At 34.5% G+C, this 20,326-nt stretch overlaps 4 protein-coding genes, 1 long non-coding RNA gene and 4 other non-coding genes across 13 annotated transcripts in view; 4 read left to right on the top strand and 5 right to left on the bottom strand.

Annotated features, from left to right (window-relative positions):
* Positions 1 to 5,010, top strand: part of LOC111465638 (protein MON2 homolog) — a 45,851-nt gene extending 40,841 nt beyond the window's left edge. For both annotated transcript variants that reach the window (XM_023110124.1, XM_023110132.1), the window contains exons 38-44: positions 66 to 246; positions 333 to 549; positions 2,368 to 2,689; positions 3,317 to 3,456; positions 3,843 to 3,967; positions 4,087 to 4,288; positions 4,729 to 5,010. In XM_023110124.1, the coding sequence (XP_022965892.1) occupies positions 66 to 246; positions 333 to 549; positions 2,368 to 2,689; positions 3,317 to 3,456; positions 3,843 to 3,967; positions 4,087 to 4,288; positions 4,729 to 4,816 (1,275 nt within the window). In that variant the 3' untranslated portion in view covers positions 4,817 to 5,010. The remainder of the gene's footprint in view (positions 1 to 65; positions 247 to 332; positions 550 to 2,367; positions 2,690 to 3,316; positions 3,457 to 3,842; positions 3,968 to 4,086; positions 4,289 to 4,728) is intronic.
* Positions 5,011 to 5,642: 632 nt separating this feature from the next.
* On the top strand, positions 5,643 to 5,805 carry LOC111473125. Its single transcript, XR_002715540.1, has one exon. It is a non-coding gene; the product is annotated as a U1 spliceosomal RNA (small nuclear RNA).
* On the bottom strand, positions 5,722 to 16,461 carry LOC111465678 (putative defensin-like protein 184). Of its 3 annotated transcripts, XR_002714224.1 has the most exons (3): positions 16,341 to 16,461; positions 15,878 to 16,102; positions 5,722 to 5,731 (listed from the first exon to the last, which is right to left on the bottom strand). XR_002714224.1 is itself a non-coding variant. In XM_023110203.1 (2 exons), the coding sequence occupies exons 1-2, from the start codon at positions 16,447 to 16,449 to the stop codon at positions 15,948 to 15,950; spliced, it is 261 nt and encodes an 86-aa protein (XP_022965971.1). In that variant the 5' UTR covers positions 16,450 to 16,461; the 3' UTR covers positions 15,750 to 15,947. The 3 variants fall into 3 exon arrangements, 2 of the variants coding, with proteins under 2 accessions (XP_022965971.1, XP_022965959.1); XM_023110203.1 differs by lacking the exon at positions 5,722 to 5,731 and having other exon boundaries at positions 15,750 to 16,099; XM_023110191.1 differs by lacking the exon at positions 5,722 to 5,731 and having other exon boundaries at positions 15,750 to 16,102.
* Positions 6,477 to 6,640, top strand: LOC111473222. The gene has a single exon (XR_002715606.1). It is a non-coding gene; the product is annotated as a U1 spliceosomal RNA (small nuclear RNA).
* Positions 6,479 to 8,344, top strand: LOC111465707. Of its 2 annotated transcripts, XR_002714230.1 has the most exons (3): positions 6,479 to 6,676; positions 7,268 to 7,822; positions 7,896 to 8,344. It is a non-coding gene; the product is annotated as an uncharacterized LOC111465707 (long non-coding RNA). The 2 variants fall into 2 exon arrangements; XR_002714231.1 differs by lacking the exon at positions 7,268 to 7,822 and having other exon boundaries at positions 6,491 to 6,676.
* LOC111473118 lies at positions 9,266 to 9,428 on the bottom strand. The gene has a single exon (XR_002715535.1). It is a non-coding gene; the product is annotated as a U1 spliceosomal RNA (small nuclear RNA).
* Positions 12,013 to 14,789, bottom strand: LOC111465653 (asparagine--tRNA ligase, cytoplasmic 1-like). The gene is made up of 6 exons (XM_023110144.1): positions 14,230 to 14,789; positions 13,417 to 14,007; positions 12,842 to 13,098; positions 12,633 to 12,762; positions 12,472 to 12,530; positions 12,013 to 12,392 (listed from the first exon to the last, which is right to left on the bottom strand). Exons 1-6 carry the CDS (start codon positions 14,725 to 14,727, stop codon positions 12,209 to 12,211), a joined length of 1,719 nt encoding a protein of 572 aa, XP_022965912.1. The 5' UTR covers positions 14,728 to 14,789; the 3' UTR covers positions 12,013 to 12,208.
* On the bottom strand, positions 15,340 to 15,503 carry LOC111473286. The gene has a single exon (XR_002715628.1). It is a non-coding gene; the product is annotated as a U1 spliceosomal RNA (small nuclear RNA).
* A 1,653-nt stretch (positions 16,462 to 18,114) lies between the features above and the next one.
* Positions 18,115 to 20,326, bottom strand: part of LOC111465670 (protein translocase subunit SecA 1) — a 3,682-nt gene continuing 1,470 nt past the window's right edge. The window contains exons 3-5 of the mRNA XM_023110180.1: positions 19,370 to 19,531; positions 18,958 to 19,073; positions 18,115 to 18,442 (exon numbers count right to left, since the gene is read on the bottom strand). Of these exons, the coding sequence (XP_022965948.1) occupies positions 18,415 to 18,442; positions 18,958 to 19,073; positions 19,370 to 19,531 (306 nt within the window). The 3' untranslated portion in view covers positions 18,115 to 18,414. The remainder of the gene's footprint in view (positions 18,443 to 18,957; positions 19,074 to 19,369; positions 19,532 to 20,326) is intronic.

The following is a 20,326-nucleotide window of genomic DNA, read 5'->3' on the forward strand; positions in this document are numbered from 1 at the left end:
AAAGAACTCGATGGCGGTTTGTTGATTTCCTTATTAACTTGCTGAGACATTCTCTCTTTCTCCAGGGACATGTCCCCCCTGAGCTACGAACTATTCTGGAAATATTACCACTTTTACGTCCTACTGATGCCATCTCTTCAATGTGGCTGATTTTGCTGCGTGAATTTTTGCAATATCTTCCAAGATCAGGTTCTTCAATACATGAAAATGATGGAGATCAAACAAGCACTAGTTATCTTGTTCCAGGTAGTGAAATTTGTTAGGTGAAATTCCTAGTTTTTTCCTTGATCTCTTATACTTGGTATTTGTACATTGTATTTCTGCATATCAAGGGAGGTCAAAGAACGAAAGGCATTCCAGAGCTGCTTCTGCATCCTCGAATGATGAAGCTTCTCAGTCTGTGTCTCCAGTATCAGCAGTTACACCAGTTGGTATTCAGAATGTCCTGTTTGCAGAAAAGCTTGTTCCTGCGTTGGTTGAGCTTTTCCTTCATGCACCAATGGTTGAAAAATGTATTATTTGTCCTGAAATTATCCAGGGTCTTGGAAGGTACAGACTTTGACACTCTTTTACTCAATTTCTTGAAATGGTGGACTGGTAGTGTGTCGGTAAGAGCATGTCCTTTGAGCATTTTTTGCTTCTTACATTCATCGATAAAAAGTTCATATCTTGATTTTAAAGAAAGGCTACGTTTTAAAAAAAAATACCCTCAAACTTTCCCATTCGATTAAAAAATACCTCATTCTTTCAAGAGTTCTTATATTATCGTTAATTTTCATAAATATTTCAAAACTACCCTTAAAGTAAAAATCTATTAGAATGTTGGACAGAAAGTTGACATGATATAATATTGTTTTTTTAGACTTAATCTAGACAAGCATGCCAATCACCACCCCACCATTTTAGACTTTCAAGTCACCACCACATTGAATAAGTATAACATGCAAACTAGTTTCTAATCTAAGGTAGTTTTGAAATTTTTATGGAAGGTCAAAGGTAATATTGCAACTTTTGAAATATTAGGAGTCTTTTTTTAAACAAAAGAAAAGGTTCAAGGATATTTTTTATAATTTAGCCAAAAGAAAAACATGTTTAGACATGTCTACAAAATACTTATTTCTAATTTCTTCCAAAAGTACCTGATATGTCTTTTGTGTTTAGTTATGTTGAAAACATGCCCAACAAGTGTTGGTGTATGATATGTATCAAACATGGACATATCAGACAAACTAAAGTTTTCTTTATAGGTTAGAATTTTTATTTACTTTCCGTTGTGTAGCTAATAATGACTTTGTTACTTGTTTCTTCCATATTGTTGAGAGAACTTGACACTGTAGGAAAAGATATGGTAATTGCACTAGAGAACTCACTATTATAGGAAATATTGTTCGTAAGAAAGAAGACTTATATATGGTGAGTTAACTAGGGTTCTATTCCCTTCTATGGATGCCTATTACGCAAAAAAAAATAATAATAAATAAATAAAGAAGAATTATTGGTAGAGGACAAAATTTGTGATTTTCTGAGCTCCATTCTTTTCAAGGGTTTTTATTTCTTCCAGCCTTGCAACTTTCTTAAGAGGTTCATGGATGTCATTGGGAATTAGTATGTTAGTTATGCTAGAAGTGAAAGCTGTAAACCCTCATCTGAGATATAATTAGAGATTAATAATTAGTTGCTGCAGGAGGAAGTAACTTTCGTGTTATTATTCTCTTTGGTGTAAATTTTATGCTTCTTTTAACTCTTATTGTTTATACCTTCTTCGTGCTGGTTGAAAGACCTTTTCTAATTTTCTTCGCTTGGATTTTTTGTATTCCCTTCTCCCTCTTTTGTAATTTCAACCCATCACTAAAATCATTATTTATCATTAAAAAAAAAAAAAAAAAGAACTGTATCTGATTGCTATGCTTGCTGTTTTGAGTTTGTGATCTGCTCTACTTGAGTTTGTATCATTGTTAGACTCTTGACCCTTCATATAGAGGAGGCAGATTAAATCATTAGTCCTAGCAACCTATTATTTACAAGGTTCACTCACTAAATACTTGTGGCGGTTAAGGTTCCCTCTAGAACCTTTTTCAATTTCTCTTGTTATTTCAATCAGCTGCGGGGTGAATGGAGTTAGATCTTGCCCGGACCCTCACAAGAATAGGGAATTGATAGCATACTTGACATATTGCTGATCTGTTAGTTTCTAGATTAATGTGTTAGCAAAATATTATGGTGCTCTGGCTTTACATTGTTCATGTGAGTTCTGTGAGAGTTTAGATGTTAGGTCGTTCCAAAATGGCTATTGGTTATTTTTCTTTTTATTTTAGTTCGTAAAAAATTTCTGTACAAGGATAAGTAACTGAATACTTTGTCTTTTAGGTGTATGACAACAAGAAGAGAAAACCCCGATGGCGCACTTTGGGGATTGGCTGTCGAAGGTTTTAATCAGATACTTCTTGATGACGTACAAAATTTAACTAGGAATGTTCTACCAGATCCAGGTACTAGCAAACCAGCAAGAACTCGTATATGGAAGGAAGTTGCGGATGTTTATGAATTTTTCCTTGTGGGATATTGTGGGCGAGCTCTATCCAGTTCAGTGGCATCTGGATCACTGGAAACTAATGAGGATCTTGAGATGACTCTCTTAAACGTTCTGGGTGACAAGATCCTTAAATCACCACTTGATGCACCTCATGATGTAATTTTCTCAAGCTGCCTTCGTCCTGCAATCTCATCAGTTTGCTTTTCAAGAAAATTGATATTATTCTGGCTATAGTTGATTGATAAATCGCTTGATTCCAACAAAAAAAAGACATTCAAATGATTTGGAGTTATTTCCTTGCTTTTCTGTTTACCATAAATTTTACTGCTAATGTCTACACACAAGTTATTGTGGTCCACTTTGCATGCTTGCCAGTTTCGATGTGTGATCTTCGTCGATATATGCTTAATCGATCTCTGTGCCCACATATATCCTTTCTAGATTTAGGCTTTTTCCATCTGCATATTGGTTTCTGCACACTTTTTGTAATATCTCATTTTAGATCACTAATTGATTGCTCATCAATTTCTTCCAGATTTTTTAAAATATATGGTTTTGTTTGTTTATTTAATTATTGTGCATGGTGTTTTGATAATGTAGAATAGGGTGCTTCATTTTTCATAGTTTGTTAATAAAGAGTTTCTCATCAGATATGAAAACTTTCAGGTCATTTGTTCTTTCAGTCACTGAATTTACAATATCATTTTGTAAAGCAACCTTGGAGATGCTCATTTTTATATAATTCACTAATTTTCTATTTCCTTTCAACATCATAATTCATAGGTTCTCCAAAGACTTGTTTCCACATTGGATCGATGTGCAGCACGAACCTGCTCATTGCCCGTTGAGACCGTAGAGCTAATGCCCATCCACTGTAGCAGATTTTCCTTGATCTGTTTGCAGAAGTTGTTTTCTTTGAGCAGGTATTATTTGAAAATGACCTCAAGAGTGTAATTTTAGTTCTTTAACTTTAATGTGAAGATGGAATATCAACTACCTGGTCTTTTTGCAATTATAAGATGAAAAGTCGCATGATCTAACTATCTTGTCTGGGAAACTGCCCCAAGCAAAATAACATGGTCGGATCCGCAAGGCTGATGTCTGCTTGTAAAAGCACGTGCTTTCCAAAGCAAGTTTAGATAACCTGTCTTAGACTTTATCCTTCCAGATGATCTGCAACCATTGAGAAAACAATTTATGTATTTTTTTAAATGATAAATCATTCCACAAGCATAGTGACCCACTCATATGTTTTAGGAGGAGAATTAAGCATTCTAATCCCTCGAACCATATATTTTCATGTTATCAGCTATGACAATGAAGATGATAAATGGAGCTCAACAAGATGTGAAGTCAGCAAAATTTCGATCTTGTTACTCATGACGAGATGCCAATGCATCTTGAGCAGGTTCCTGATCGACGAGAATGACTTAGGTAGGTGTGCAGTTTTGTTTGCTTTTGTTTGGAGTAACTAAAAATGATTAGCTATTTTGTTCTTGGTTGGTGTTGAGCTATTCCTCACTATTCCCTTTGAATTTTACAATTACAAGCAGGTGTGCGTCCGTTGCCTACAGCAAGGCTTGACGAAATCATATATGTTCTTCAAGAACTAGCCCGGCTCAAGATCCATTATGACACTGCCTCTGTTCTTCCCTTGCCTTCACATTTGAAGATTGACTTGAACGAGGAGAGTCATGAAAGACGTCCTCACCTACTCATTTTATTTCCTTCCTTCTGTGAACTTGTCATCTCGAGGTAAAAAATAGCTGAGTCTTAAAAAGCAAAATTCATGCATCACAAGGCAGTTTATATATAGCTTAAAATAAAGAGTTCGCTGGCGTATGAAAAGAGAAAGAAACCCTTCGACACGATACACTATAGTTGGGATAAATATAGAATGTAATGGTGGATGGTGTTGTAATAATGTAAGAGAAGAAAAATTGTTTGAATTAATCGACTGCATCATAGTTCGAATTTAGGGCGAACATTGAAAAATAAGTTTTTAGTTACAGCAAATCATTCTAAGTCGAGTTACTGTGTTCGGATTGTTTTTCTGTTTTTTATTTTTATCTCCTTGCATGGACAGTTTAACTTGTTTTTATCAACTATTGAAGAACATGTGCAGTGGATAATCCAGCTGATGTTAATGGTATAATTCTTGTGTTTTATCTTATTTTCTGTCTTTTTGTGAACAGAGAACCAAGGGTGAGGATATTGGTCCAACGACTGCTTAGACTCATCACCACGGAGTTGACTCTCGATAAGGTTAGCTTAGCCAACTGAGTCATCAAAGACTAATTTTGTTCATGTTCTTCATACCGTTCTTATCGAGCAGCACGAGTTTTCGTGCAGAGAGACATTGTTAATGTTCTCCATGTAATTCTTGTTTTGTGCCTAAGTTATTGTAAAGACTTAACTGTTCATGTTCTTCGCACCATTCTTGTATTTCTGTTTCGGATAATCTTAGTTTTTATTTATAGAAAGAATTATTCGAGAATTGAATGTATTTTTTTGTATACGTTTAAAACTCTTTGTTTTAGCTTTTGTTGCTAAATATTTGTATTTTCTTAACTGCAAATTTGCAGAGCATTCAATGAGCAAATTGATACTGTATTCAAATTTAAAGAAAATAATACTAATTATATGTGTAGCCCTAGCATCGTATATATATATATATATATATCTTTACGTGTTTTGTTACATAAGAAGAGTATTTTGTTTAGTAATTTACTTATTCCTAATGGTATTTGTGTGGGTCCATATTATAAAAGGGAAGAATTACATGTAGTTGATAATGGTTTGTTTTATTTTATTTTTGTTCAAATATTGTGTTTGAACCAAATTCTAAAATCAAAACCAACTTGGGTTATTTTTATTAAAAAAAAAATAATAATAAATAAATAAAAAATAACAAAACAAACATCTCCATTGCAATATACTTGGAATGTTCAAAATATTTCAAATTAAATCAATAAATTGGTTGTTCGAAAATTCAAGCCAAAACTATACGAGGTGCTTGAGATTTGAGAAAGAAGACCCACATCGGATAAGTGAGCGGCAAGGGAGCCTCCAATTTGCTATAAATAGTTGTGATGGCGTGTTCGTGAACATACTTACCTGAACGGGGTCAATGGTCGATCATGGAGGTTCGTGCCCTAGATCGGTGACCTCCATTGCACGTTAAGGAGGGGTGCCCGTCTAAGGTTTGCCCAAAACTGTAGAACCTATGTTATAATTTGTGGTAGCGGGACCTGCATAAACGCAGCCCTTTCAAACTCCTAGTTTCAATCATGGTTAATTTTGTGCTTCTTTGGGGTTCATTGAATCTTTACTAGATACGTTTCTTGAGTAATTAATCTTTTATGGCTATAATCGCATTCCAGGTTGATGCTTAGTTCAGAGAAGCAAAGGACATGGAAAGCATTAAAACATGAAAGATATTTGATTTTAATAGCTCTTCAGAAAAGTTAAAAATTCAAGCTTACACGAACATCTGTAAGATTATTTTTTTGAAAGAATTTAGTGTGATGTTCTTCTAAATTACAAATTTGAGTTGTAGTGTGATGTTTGATGGAGAACTCGTGAAGGCTAACAAACTTCTTTGAAATTCCCTATTTTTCTTAGTCGAATGGATATGATATGTTTAATATGACAAAAAAATATAATCGATGGTATTGCTTACAAAAACACTTCCAAACATAGCTCCCTCCGTTGCTATTTTTTTTACTATGGATTTGTTTAGACTCAAAAAAATAATTTACTTTCATAGTTGATTTGAAGTATATTTGATTGATAAATATTTTGTTCCAAATTATGATAAAATATCAATGGAAGTGGGAAGGAGGTGAGAGATAAAGAAAAGATAATTTAGTCCCACATCGGGCAAGCACGCAGCAGGGACCTTACAATGTCATATAAATACAAACGATGGCATCAGTTGAACTCACTTACCTGGACGGGGTCAATGGGTGATCAAAAAGACTCATGGCCTAGGTTGGTGACCGCCATTGCACATTAAGGTGGGGTGCCCGCCTAAGGTCTGCCCAAAGTGGCAGAGCCTACGTCATAATTTGTGGTAGCGGGGGCCTGCGTTCGCGCGGCCCCCTCCTAAGTTTCCAGTTCCCAAACTTTCGGCTTTTCCAGGTAATCTTCTAATCACATTCACTCGTAAATTAATGTCGTATATGCCCCCCAGATCTTTGTTGATTTTATTGTATTAATTATTAACTCGTGATGCTGTAATGACAAACACCGAAGAACAATGTAAGCAAAAATTGGCTTCAAGTTTTCGTCTCTTTTTGTTCGTCTTTAACTTGTGGCTTAATTAGAAGTAGAGATTTAATCGAGGGGGGTCTCAGGGTGTCGATTCATATTTTCTTTCAAGTATCCAGAAAGGGAGGGAGGGAGGGAGGGAGGGAGAACTGAAGGGACTGTTTCTAAAATGTTTCATGTTCATAATCTTTTTGAGATGAGAAATTTTTTCTAATTGATAGTGATGAATGTGGGGTTTCAACTAAAGAGAATGAAAATCGCCTTGGAATATGAGGGGCCCAATATGTCGCTTTGGGGGAAACAACGAGAACTGGGCAGTAGACGGATAAGAACATTCGTTAAATATAAGTTGGAAGTGAATTAACTTTGGGATGTTTGATTTATTGTATCTATAGATAACCCTTTCTGGTTAAAGATGGAAAAAAGGACGTTTTTGTTAATTACTGCTTCTTCATTTTTCAGGTATCTGATTCTTGGTTGAGACTCCTGATAATATTCTTCTCATTGAAATCGACTGAAGCTGAAAAATTACTGGCATGATTTCAATGTTTTCGTTTGGTGTATTTGCATACTACAAGGAAATTAATTTCATTATATCTTTTGAATATATTCTCCATATCTAAATTGAGTGTATTTAGATTTAACTCATCCATATGCTGTACATATGTTCATCTTAATCTGAATGAAAACTTATCCAAGCATGATGTTTTTCATATTTACTATAAAACTTGAAGATAGTCCCTTTTTTGAGCTACATTGAGTTTTTTGAGGCTTGGGGACTAATTCATCAAATTTCAAACAAACTAGATTTGCTTCTTGCTCATGAATTTTGGCTCCATTTTGGTGTGAACATTCAGATCACTTACCTGTGCTAGATTTGCTCGATGACTGTTCTCTGTTTGACAAAAAGAAGTTTCCCTTTCTTTTCAGTCAGTTCAACTATGGTATGGTAGAAATTAGACCTTTAGCTGCAAGAGTCGGAACTTTGATTGTGGTGTTAGAGAGGATTAGCCAAGCGTTAGCTTTCTTAATCTTTATCCCCTTTGAACTTTTGAAATTCTTCCCTCTAACTTGATTGACGTTTTGTTAGGACTCACGGGAGAAAGAGTAAGAAATGGATGGTAGAGAGAAGAAAAGGCACATCTTTTGTGAGATCCCACGAACACGATGGAAACCTCTCTAGAGTTTTTGAAAACCGTAACGCTGACAGTGATACATAACGAGTCAAAGCGGATAATATCTGCTGCTATCAATAAGCTTGGATTGTTACATTTTCATTTTCATTTGCTCCGTTTCCGTTTTCGTTTTCATTTTCATTTGCTCCATATCCTCATTAGCCAAAGAGACAGCTCCTTCAAAGCACAACTTGCTGCATTTGACGCCGCAGTGGGTCTGGTCTATAAGCTTAATAAAATTGAGTGACATTACTGTCAGATGCCTTCTCCTGTGGGCATCAAATTTCATTCCTGTTCGGTCGGAACCTATTTTCTTTAAAGCTATATATAGCAAATGAAGTGGAAAGCGTGAAGATTTGATATTTTAGTAGGCATCGCAACCTTTATATTCCGAAATTTTGTAGGATCTTTACTCCTATAAAGATTGCAACAGAAAACTAGTTCATCAAGATTTGCAGAACTTGTTGCACGCAGTATGATATGATTGTTAGGGGGATAAGATCCTAAGAACATCAAAATTAGAACAGATAGTAGAATTGAAAGAACTAAATCAGAGAACAAAGGTCCATATCCGATGAGACAAACACATAACATATTCTTCATCGTTTGAACATGTTGAGGATGCCAGAAGGATTACAGCCTTGAATAAGACAATCACATGGACATTAGCATCCTTGATAGACACCAAAATTGGAACTCTTCAATCATTGGTTAACAGATAACAGGGAGCGATGTCACCGACTCCCATTTACTTATTGGAAAGGGATCTTAAATCAAATCTCTTGCCCTCCCTTGCTTAAATAGACTCGGTACTACACCAGTCCATATCTAGTTCATATACAATTTTTTTTTTTTTTTTGTTTCTCGAGCCTATAGCGATCGGTCGTTTATAATTTGGGTTGTGAAAGCTTTTCTAATGCCTTATACAATATTCATATCTCGGCCTTACACAATATCCACCACATCTCTTTGTTTCTCAATAGCTCAAGCCTGTAGCTATCTACAAGCCCTTCAAGTCTTTTGTCGTCAAAAGGATTCGGGCACAACACCATAGCCAAGCCAGAGCCAGTTTCCTTTGAAGTGGGCGTCATTTAAGCATGAAATTCATCAAACATAGTATAGATCGTAATGGTCGGAGGGTTAAATGCAGTGCTGTTTTTATAATCACCGATGACCAACAGCTCGTAGGCATCGGATGATTACGATATGAATGTTTTGGTGTGAGGATTCAACGTAACGCCACAAGCAGTCTGATGTGAAATATTTAAGGGATTTTAGTATTGGGGAGGGGGCTGCGCGTTGACGCAAGCCCCCAAAACCACAAATTATGACGTAGGCTCTGCCGCAAGGGCAGACCTTAGACGAGTACCCTTCCGACGTGCAATGGAAGTCACAAATCTAGGCCATGGCCCTTCCTGATCGGCCATCGACCCCGTCCAGGTATGTACCGTTCCCCGTCAGACCTCACTTCCTTTTTATACGCCCCTTCGCCTTCCCGATTTTGCGATTCTCCGATGTGGGATTTTAAATAACTCGCCCAACCACTTCTCGCCAAGCTTTATTCCTTTTTTCTTTTTTCTTTTTTTTTTCATTTTAATTATTCGGGGCTTTTCCTTTTTTGGATAAATGTTCATTTATCTCTTCTTATTTATTTATCATCTTTTTATTTCTTTTTATCTCATTTATTTCACCAATTTGATTTAATAATCTTTTTTCGTATAATTTTCAAATTCCTCCCCATAGAGTAAACCTTCTACAAATTTCTTTTTTAAAATTACAAATTTGGTTTCTTAGCTTTAAAAAATTGTTTAATATCATAATTTTTAAAATCAAAATTTTAATTTTAAGTTTAATAGGTTGGTCGTGAATTCAAGAAAAATGTCTGCGACTAAGGACTCTATGATCTATGTTAAAGGTACTGAAACTTTGAGATACACAATCTTAATAAAATTAGAGATAAATTGTGATTTTTGATGTATAGTCTATATCTTAATTTTATGTATTTAAAACTAAAAGATTAAATAAGTTATTAAAATAAATAAATAAATATTTTAAACAACCTTTTTTAAATATATATATATATCTTATCAATTTTATTTACGACATCATACCATTTAAATTTGTCGAAATACAAAATTATTTAGAATTGAAATAAATATAAATTATATATATATATATTTACATTTCTAACTAATAAAAAATGAATTAATCAACAAAATTGTATGCTAATATAGTTTTTAGTTAAAATAAAGATAGCCAATAATAAATTTATTTTATTTTATAGTAATATTTTTTTGTTTTAACAATTTACCTCGGAGTAATGTCACATTTGTAACTGTGCTAAAAGAACACTCAACATGTATGTCATGTAGATGAGTGATGTCATATCTGTGGTCAATCACTATTGTCAACCAAACACTCAACATGTATGACTCTCAAACCATATTAGTCTATACCAATGGTTGACGGGACGAAATACTTTTCCTGGGTACTAGAGTTCGATTTCCTTTAAAGGCAAAAAAATTTAAGATATGACATGAGTATAATTGAAAACATCATAAATAGCCTTTCGAACAAGTGGGCAGAAGCAAATTTATAGTATAAAATCTACCTTGAAATCGTCTTTCAATATTGACTGAAATTAGTCGATGAGGTTTCTTTCATCTCGACGAGTGTGTTGTGGGGGAGGGAGTACCTATCCCAATATGTGGTTTTGCAAAGTTCCACCATTTCTCGAGGCCCATGCCCACTAAAAGAATAGAACAGATGAGTAGTCCAAGTAGAACCTCACACAAAATATAAACCTCCATTTAGGCTACCCACAAAGAACTAGAGCTTACGTTTAAAAGCCACAAAAGCTTCATAAAAACCGTAGAATTCCACGAGTATGAACGTATGATGCCCAAACCTCCTCACAACATATAAGATAAATCTCTTTGCTCCTCCTTCTAGATAGAAGGACCCTCCTAGATTAACACAAAAATGATATCAATCTCTCGAACAACACGCATGGGAAGTACAAAAAATTGTCTCAAAATATTAAAAAGTACAAAGAGTCTTCAAACCAACACATGAAAGAGCTCAAACAAACCAACTACCATTATAAGCGATAATATGTTCCAACAATGGCTTATAATGTTGTGCCTATAATATTTAGAGATGTCCATTTTACCCACCTCAGATAGGGAGGGGATTTCTAATTAAACGAGAAATATGGGGAAGAGAGTGGAAAACATTGTTTCCCATTAGATAAATAGGGTTGAGACACAATCATATTTCTCCGTCCTCATCCTCGCCTACTTAATATAAATATATTTATATTTATATAATTTTGAGATAAACTTAAAAGGTACGTTAGTATATATTTTTTAATAGTTAAAGAATATGTTGTATATTAAAATTTGAATTTTTTTTTGAAAGAAATATATTGATTTATTTTGGTTCTTTCTTTTTTTATAAAAATTATATTAAAAAATAACTATTTTTTAAAAATAATAATATACAAAATTATCTTTAGGAATGTGATTTCTCCACGTTTGTTCCTCGCAAAAATAAAGGAAAAGAGTAATAAAATAAGTGGCACGTATGGGATGGGGAAGGTTTTCCGTCTCCCCGCCCCGCTGCATGGACATCTCTAATAATACCATAAAAATATTGAATCAAGATTCGTAGAAGGAACATCTATTTTAATCGGGAGTAATTAATAAAAACTATATTAAATTAAATAATTAGTTTGCTAAATACAAGTTTATAATACTTTATAATCAAATCACACCCATTAAAAAGTTGGTGTAGTTTTCATGAGCAGAAAAATGAACACTAATTAATAGCAATCAAATAAAATAAATAAATTAAATGATAAACTATACGTGTATTTTATTATTATTATTTTTAAATTTAACATCTAAGTATTGAGTCAACGTTAAATTGACTTTATTGTGGACTAAAAGGAGCATGGTTGTCACGTGTATAATAAAATGCATTAGATGATTAAACAAATTAAAAAATGTTGGTACCAAAACATCCAAAACATGAAGAAACCTACCAATGTCATTTCAAATCAACCCATAAATCCAAGAATTATGAGAATAAATTAAACCCAACAACTAAAAAGATTAAAAAATATATATATAATACAAACAATCAAATCTCCTTGGTTCAAAGGAGTTTAGTTTCATCAGCTAGTAAAGAAATCTAAGACCTTTTTTGTGTTACAAAATGTATCATATCATAGGTCCGCTCGTCCTGGATATCTGGGGAAAGGGATAACGTCTCGGATGTTGTCAATGCCTGTGGCAAAAAGAAGCATTCGCTCGAAGCCGAGACCGAAACCGCTGTGCTTGACTGTTCCGTATCGTCTCAGATCAAGATACCATTCATATGGTTCAAGTGGAAGACCCACCTCCTTAATCCTGCAGGAGATGATAATTCAGACTTCATAGTTCACAAAAGAAACAAGATCAACAAGAGAACTATGAATTGTTCTTCTACCTGTCGCGAATAACCTCGAATCGCTCCTCTCTTTGACTTCCACCAATCAATTCCCCAACCTTCCAATCCAAGGCAAAAGTTTTGATTTTCAACAAACAAAAGGATTAAAAGGGTGAAACTAATCACAGTTATAGAAGTAAAAACGAAACGAAGTGAACTACCTTAGGTACAAGAACATCCATTGCAGCTACAGTTTTCGAGTCGTCATTGAGCCTCATATAAAATGCTTTGATTCCTTTTGGATAGTTATAGACAATGACAGGCTTTTTAAATACTACCTCAGTCAAGTATCTGAGCAAGAGAAAAACAATGAGAACTATCGACATTGTTTGAGTGGAACGTAAATGAAAAGCATGGGAGGTTTACAGACCTTTCATGTTCAGAAGCTAAATCAATTCCCCATTCCACTTTGTTCTCAAACTCCTTACCCTTCTTTATGGCTTCCTCAAGTATTTCAATAGCTTCCGTATATGAAGTTCGTACAAAAGGGGTCGAAGAGACCAATTTGAGACGATCGATACAAGTTCGGTCGTACTTATCAGCCATAAATTTCATGTCGTCTAGGCAGTTATCAAGTAACCATTGACACAGAAATCTCACATATGCTTCAGCGCAATTCATATCATCCTTCAACCAATTAAAGAAAATATGTCAAATATGGTAAATTCAATCAAATCTCTAGAAGAAGAGCACTGAACTGCTACTGTAGAGTTCCATTGATTGCTTATTCCTAATAGATAACCATTGTTGTTTGCCATATTGCTTAGTAGCACAGAGAGACAGCCAACTAAAACTTTGTTTTTTCACATCCATGAGTATGATAAACTCATCCTAGAACACATAAACTCAACTATAAGCTAAGTGCCAGAATTGTCTTAAGATAGTTATACGTGAGTATGCAGAAAAACATACAACTAAGAACACAATTTTGGCATAGTAACAAACCTGCAAATCTGCAAATGCAATTTCAGGCTCAACCATCCAGAACTCTGCAAGATGTCTTGAGGTGTGAGAATTTTCGGCACGGAAGGTTGGGCCAAAGGTGTATACACTACTGAGTGCACACGCATAAGTTTCGACTTGCAACTGGCCCGAAACAGTCAAAAACGCTTGCCGAGCGAAGAAATCTCTTCCATAATCAACTTTCCCATCCTTCTCTGGAATGCCTGGTTTTAGTTTTGCTCTCTCTTCCAACCTAGCAACATTCTCCTTTGCCTGCTTCAGTTCCAAAACAGAAGCACCAATTTCCTGCTTGCTTGCTTTAGAAGCCTTCAGGTTTGAAACAGCTTCTCCTTTCTCCTTGACAATTTTCCTTGCTTCATCTACCTCAGCTTCTGATGGAGGTGGGTTTTTAATCAACTCCTTTTCTAACCTTTCAGCCTCACTCAATAAAGTGGTAACTTGAAACATTTCACCCGCTCCCTCACAATCGCTTGTGGTGACAATTGGCGTGTGAATATACAGAAATCCATGCTTGTTAAAAAATGTGTGAGTGGCATATGCAAGTGCATTTCGAATTCTAGCAACCGCAGATATCTGTAATCGTCAAATAAAGAAAACACATACTCATCAATAAAAGTGATTATGTTTTATAAATTGCAACTTTCTATTGACGTTAGAGAGGATCAAACCATGTAAATGCCAAGTTATATAATTACATAAGAAATGAAATGCAGAATGAGAAAAAATCAATCGAAAAGATTCGATCCAATAACTAACTTCAAATTTAATTTGACAAACGATTTAAATTTCTTTTACCGTGTTTGTTCTAGGGCGGAGATGAACGACATCCCTAAGAAACTCAAGAGTGAGTTTCGTCTTCGGCAAAGGATACCGCGCAGGATCAACCAGACCAACATGGACGACAGCCTCAGCACGAAGCTCGATTTTCTGATGCTTATCCGGTGGAGGAAGCTTGAAAACGCCATCGACAACAACGCAGGTTCCGGTGGGGACAATCTGGCCAAGATCCGCCACAGCCGCTTCGATGATCACTTGGAGATTCTGAGGGCAAGAGCCGTCGTTCAACTCAAGAAAGGCAAAAGCATCCTTGTCCGCCTTCCTTCCGGTTTTAACCCAACCACCGACCCGAACCTTTTGGCCAGCAAGTCCAGAGCCACCGTCTGGCCGGCAGACGATTGTACGGATCGGAACGCGATCGGAGAATTCGGCTTTGAGAGACTTGTAAGTGGAAGCATCGTCGTTCAAGGTGACGGCGGATAGTTGGTCAATGGGTGGCGCGGAATGCTCTGCCATTGGTCAGTTCCCGGTGTATCTTCACTGCAGTTGAATTCAAAACCCTAAACCACATCTGATATTCAAGTTCTGTCTCTACATATTAACATTTGCCGGTCTTTTCAGTTTGGTCCGGTTCGATTCGGTTCTTCAATACATATATATATATATATATTATTTGATAATTTACAAATAAAAAACTCAATTAAACAAAATTACAATAACAAAAAAAGTGTTGATAATAATTTAATTAGGGAAAAAATATTATTACATTTTATTTATTGTTATGAATATATAGCCATAATGAATTTTATTTAAATAATTTAATATTAATATATTAATATATGTTTTTTTATTGAGTAAAAAACTTAGTACTGCAAATAAACGTAGGAGAAAAACTTATAAAATAGCTTTTGAGCAAAATATACATATATATATATATATATAATAAATAACCATAGCTAATTCATTTATATTAATATAATTAAAAGAATGAATACCTCCATTTTGGTTCATAATATTTTATTTTGATTCGAGGTTAATGATATAATATCTAAATTTCTAATAAATATATGACCAACCAAAATTTATAATAAACATATAAAAATAAATAAAATTACTCTTGTTGAATTGAAAGGGGCCGCGCGAACGCAGGCCCCCACCACCACAAATTATGACGTAGGCTCTGCCACTTTGAGCAGACCTTAGGCGGGCACCCCTCCTTTAGGTGCAATGGAGGTCACCAATCTAGGCCATGAGCCTTCGTGATCACCCATAGACCCCGTCCAGGTAAGTATGTTCTAATGAACTCCATTGTCTTATATTTATAGCAGTTCGTTCGGTCCACTACTTCAAATTTAGCGATGTGGGACTTCTCAATTTCATCTCCTTTACCATATTTGCACTTCGTTTTTTTTTGTTACAAAATATATTTAATGGTTTTTTTTTATAAGAATAAAATATATTAAAATTGCAAGGTACTTAAAAACTCCGACAAAGTAACTAGTTTATCATCGCATAAAAGTTCCGACGCTCAAAAGTTTACTAAGCGAGCATACACCATCATAGACAGTATCTAGTAGTTAAAGACGATTTTACAATGACCCATTTATGTAAAATTTGAGAAAGTGAAGTAGAACTAAATTAGATAATAAAACACATAGAACGGTACTCGAGCTCACTGTTACTCGATACTAATTCAGTTTAGACCCGAAACGAAAGGAAGAAACCACGAAACGCGTTCAACATTTATAAGCACAAAAGCATTGCTTAGGGACAGAAGGTGCAGTGTAGAGATCACAAAGTCCCTTTCCATTGTGCTCATTTTTGCACTCTTCCCAACACCTAATGTCTCCTTTGCAGTTCCACACTCTATGGCAATTCCTTGCTTGTGCTGCAACCATTATTCAAACCCACCAAATCAATTATATAATATTAACCCATCATAAAACTATAAGCTTTCGCTTCTCCAAAAGGCCTCATACGGATGAAGAGAGTATTATTTGATTATAAACTTATTATCATTCTCTAAATTAGCCGAGGGGGACTTTCACTATTGAAATTTTTAAAAGTTGAGAAATATTTTTAATACAAAATTCAAAATTTAACAGATACGATTAAACCGAAGAAATTACCATAAGAGAAGTAGGAGAATAAGAAGCAAAGGAAAAGAAGAAGTGTTGCCATTTTTGATAGGCATGGCTTTGTTTGGAGCTGAACTCTGGTATGCACTTTGGAGGTCATTTTAGAATCTCTCACTCTATGTCTCTCTTTTGCATTACCAATGCAACAAATTAGGACACTTATATAGTGTGATCCATCAAATTACTTTTCTAAACATTCTTTTTAAATCAATTTCTTTTTTTTTTTTTTCAAAAATGAAAATTCTCGAAATAAATATAATTAATAAAAAAAATATGACCGCTTTAATTTTGTCTTTTTATTAATTATGGTAAACTCATGTGATACCTTCGTAATAAGATGCATGTTTTTTAATTGGAATAACGTGTATTAGTGGATAGTTTTTACTCTTAAAAGCGGAGGAGTAAATAACATGATCTTTTCTCTAAAAATGTCAGAGCTCGAATTCGACTATTCAACTTTCACTTGCTCTAAACCTAATCCCACATTGTCACTTTAAAGATCAATTATGAATGGGAAAAATCAATGTCAAAACACTAGTAATTTTCTAATTGGATTAGGTAGAGCTTTTTTATATTTTTTGGGAAAAAAAAAATCATTTCTTTCTCTTTTTTCACAACTATGTGACGTTCCTTTCTCCATTTTTATAAGGTTTAAAAAATATATTTTCGTACTAATATCAGCATCAGATCTCATCAATTTTTTAAGAATCTCAAGAAAAAAAAAACTATAAATATTAATTTTTTTTAGTATGAGATATTAAAATTTGAAGTTCGGAATTCAATACAAAAATATGTGAAGTACTATAACACTATACGCCTAAAATTTAGATAAAAATATGGAACCTAGATGGATAGCTCCACATTAATTTTTACGAAAACACTGAACATAAGATTAGTCTAAACTAAGCACACTAAACATTAGAGTTGTTATGATGGAGGCACCGATTCTGGTTGGTATAGATAGCAACCGTTTAAGCTTTTCTTAACCCTCATATCTTTAGGATCACTCATTCATATGTGATATTGATTTATTCATGTATTTTTCATTTATTGAGTATAAAAATTATTGATAGATGTATATTTATACCGGTAAGATTTAAAAAAAGTTAACCAAATAAATATGGGTTAGAATGGCATTAAGAGTGAATCTGTATAGTGAAGATGATGTAGATATGCACCATTTAATGGGTTGAAGTCAAGAATTTATTAAAGTTAAGTGGAGATTAAACTATGTAGAAGTTGTTTGCTCTTATCCAAATCTCATAGTTTATTCATATTCCTTTGAAGAAGTCTGTAGTTGAAGCTTTTATCCAATTGCTTTAGCTATTGGGCATCCACTTCTATTTTTTTATCCATTTAAATCTCTATCAGATATTTGCATCTAATGGACACATACAATATTTGGTGATTCCATTGGTGATTCCATTAATTATGATGTGGTGAGTAGACTCATAAGTCTCAAAGAGGTATACATGAGTTGGTTGGATTGGTAACCCAACCCAACCCGTAAATTTTCACAACCCAGCTCAACCTCTAAATTATCTTGTTGTAGAAAAAAAAATAAATTAAAAGGAACTTTTATTTATTTACCATTTATAATCATTCAATATCATTCCGTATAATTTTAAATAAAAGATATTAAAAGTTAACAAACAAGAGTGTGAAAACTTCTACATAACCGATCGTTATACTAAAACCGAAAAGCTGGCGATGATAAAGGAAATGAGCCAAAGCGGGAAATGTATTTTTCAAGACTATATTTATTGGTACTCAAACATCATACATAATTAATGAATAATAGCCCCTAGCTCAATCCAACTCATTCAGGTGAAATTTCAAGACAAAATCTTGGCCTTGCTACATTTTGAAGATCCCGTGAAGGATCATGAGGATTTGGCGCATTTAAAAACCATGCCAACTGAAAGAAGGATCTCAGCATCTCATTCCCTCCCTAAATGGCTTAACCAACTAGGTAAAATAAAATAGAAAGTCCAATCTAACATAATCCTTATGAACTGCCACATATTCAGTCAAGAAACAGGGAACAGACAAACAAGTTCTCTTCCTATGCCGTTTGATCCTTCCCGCAGCACCTTCAAAAAAACAAAAACAATTGCAGTAATAAGAAATCCATGCTAAACAGAAGTATATACACATTTTTAAAATCAGACTTGCACAAGGAAAGAGGAGCCAGATGTTCATGGCGTGTTGGAAGGATAAAACTGAATGACTATGGGGCTACATTTCAAGCAGGCATTGTCGTGGTGATGGGTTCTTTGCGGCCAAGCAGAAGATCAACGGGCTTATAAAAGTGATTTGGAACCATCAGTAAGATGGGCAATACAAAAATGATCAACATTCCAGTGATCAGTTTCTGGACAGTTACATCATCATCCAAGAACCAAAGTTCTACCCTAACTTACTCAGCTAAAGTAGAACAACTCCAGGGGTATATTGCATAGTAGCCTATTACTCAAAGGATGATCATCTTCTTTCTGGTTTTGCTTTGTTTTAAGCTATGAATTGAGGATTGATGGTAAGCTCAATGAAAAGACATTTTAAGTTCTACTGTAATTCAATAATTAAGCAACGGTTCGAAGTTAAATACCGTTTATATCGCTTCTTGGAACCGCAAGGACAGAGAGCATTACGGCTGATCTGGCCACTCTTAGCCAAATTAGACCTAGCAAGATCCAAAGGATTTGAACCCACCAGTTTCTGGACCTAGTAAACAAACATGATCAGTTGAGCATTGTCACAACTTTTAAAAAATAAAAAATCAATATATTTATAAAAAATATAAAAGTATGCCGGAAAGCAGGACCAGAAAACAGGAAACTCCAAGCCCTCGTCAGTTCTCAGAGTGGTACAAAAGCAGAAGGAACCGAGTCGTATTAACAGAAAAGGATAAGAGTTTTGCAATGTATCCATACAATAACTACTTTCTTTTGCTAGATATGGCAATGTTGACAATAAACTTTAGTTCTTAAGAACATGGAACTATATGTATAAAGATTTACCTCAGCTAAGCTCTTAGGCATTGGTTTTCCTTCTTCCTTCAACTTCTCAATCTTTTTTTGTGCTTCTTTAGCCCAGATAAACTTTGCCAGTGTATTCTCAACATCGGCGATCGTGCAATTACACTTTTTTGCTGCTTCTTGCTTTTGGCTGGTTTGGATGTTCTAAAGATCAGGAAGCCTAAGATCACAATCAGAAAACTTATCCAGAAGCGCAAATTAATACGGAAACTGTTGGAAACAAATAAAGGTTAGCGTAACTCTATTCATTATTATTTTCACCAACTCAGATGATAAAAACCCAGCTAATGAATTATCATAGACAGAAAATGGAGCTAATTCACCAAATAAAAGAAGAATGTGTTATAGGCCCATGGAAACAACTCTAAATCATGCCGGACTGTCAGTTGACAGAAAATAAGATTAAGAATTCAATTGAAGAAATCAAATAGCAGTCAAAGTGCTGAAAGACTTGATCATAATGGAAAGCCCTTCCGGTTCAACCAAGTGGTCATGAATCCCAAAGCTGGTTCCGAACAATAAGGAAGTGAAGTTATGTAACGTATTTCTTAATCATCAAATGTTGTAGTACCAAAACGTGAAACAACTAAATCAATTTCAAACCCAGTGTTTTTAAAGTGAAGCATTGAAGCATTGTACCCTCACTGAAGCACATCGAGGCACACAGCATGCATCAATACCTCGTCCTTTTTGTAATCTTTTTTGAGAAAATTAAACACACTCTTAAAAACACTCTTTCCTCTCAATCATCTCTTACAAAAGCTCTATTTCTTAAAATTTCTCCATTCTTATTATACATTATACTATATTCTCTCTCTCATTTTTATTTTTCCTTTCACTACATTTTTCAGATTTAGAATCTTTTTTTTACATTTTTCTATTTTTATATTGTAAGCCAAAAAGAAAAAAAGACAAAAAAAAAAAAAAAAAAAAAAAATT

This window comes from Cucurbita maxima, unplaced genomic scaffold, assembly GCF_002738345.1.
Source record: "Cucurbita maxima cultivar Rimu unplaced genomic scaffold, Cmax_1.0 Cma_Scf00002, whole genome shotgun sequence".
Lineage (NCBI taxonomy): Eukaryota > Viridiplantae > Streptophyta > Magnoliopsida > Cucurbitales > Cucurbitaceae > Cucurbita > Cucurbita maxima.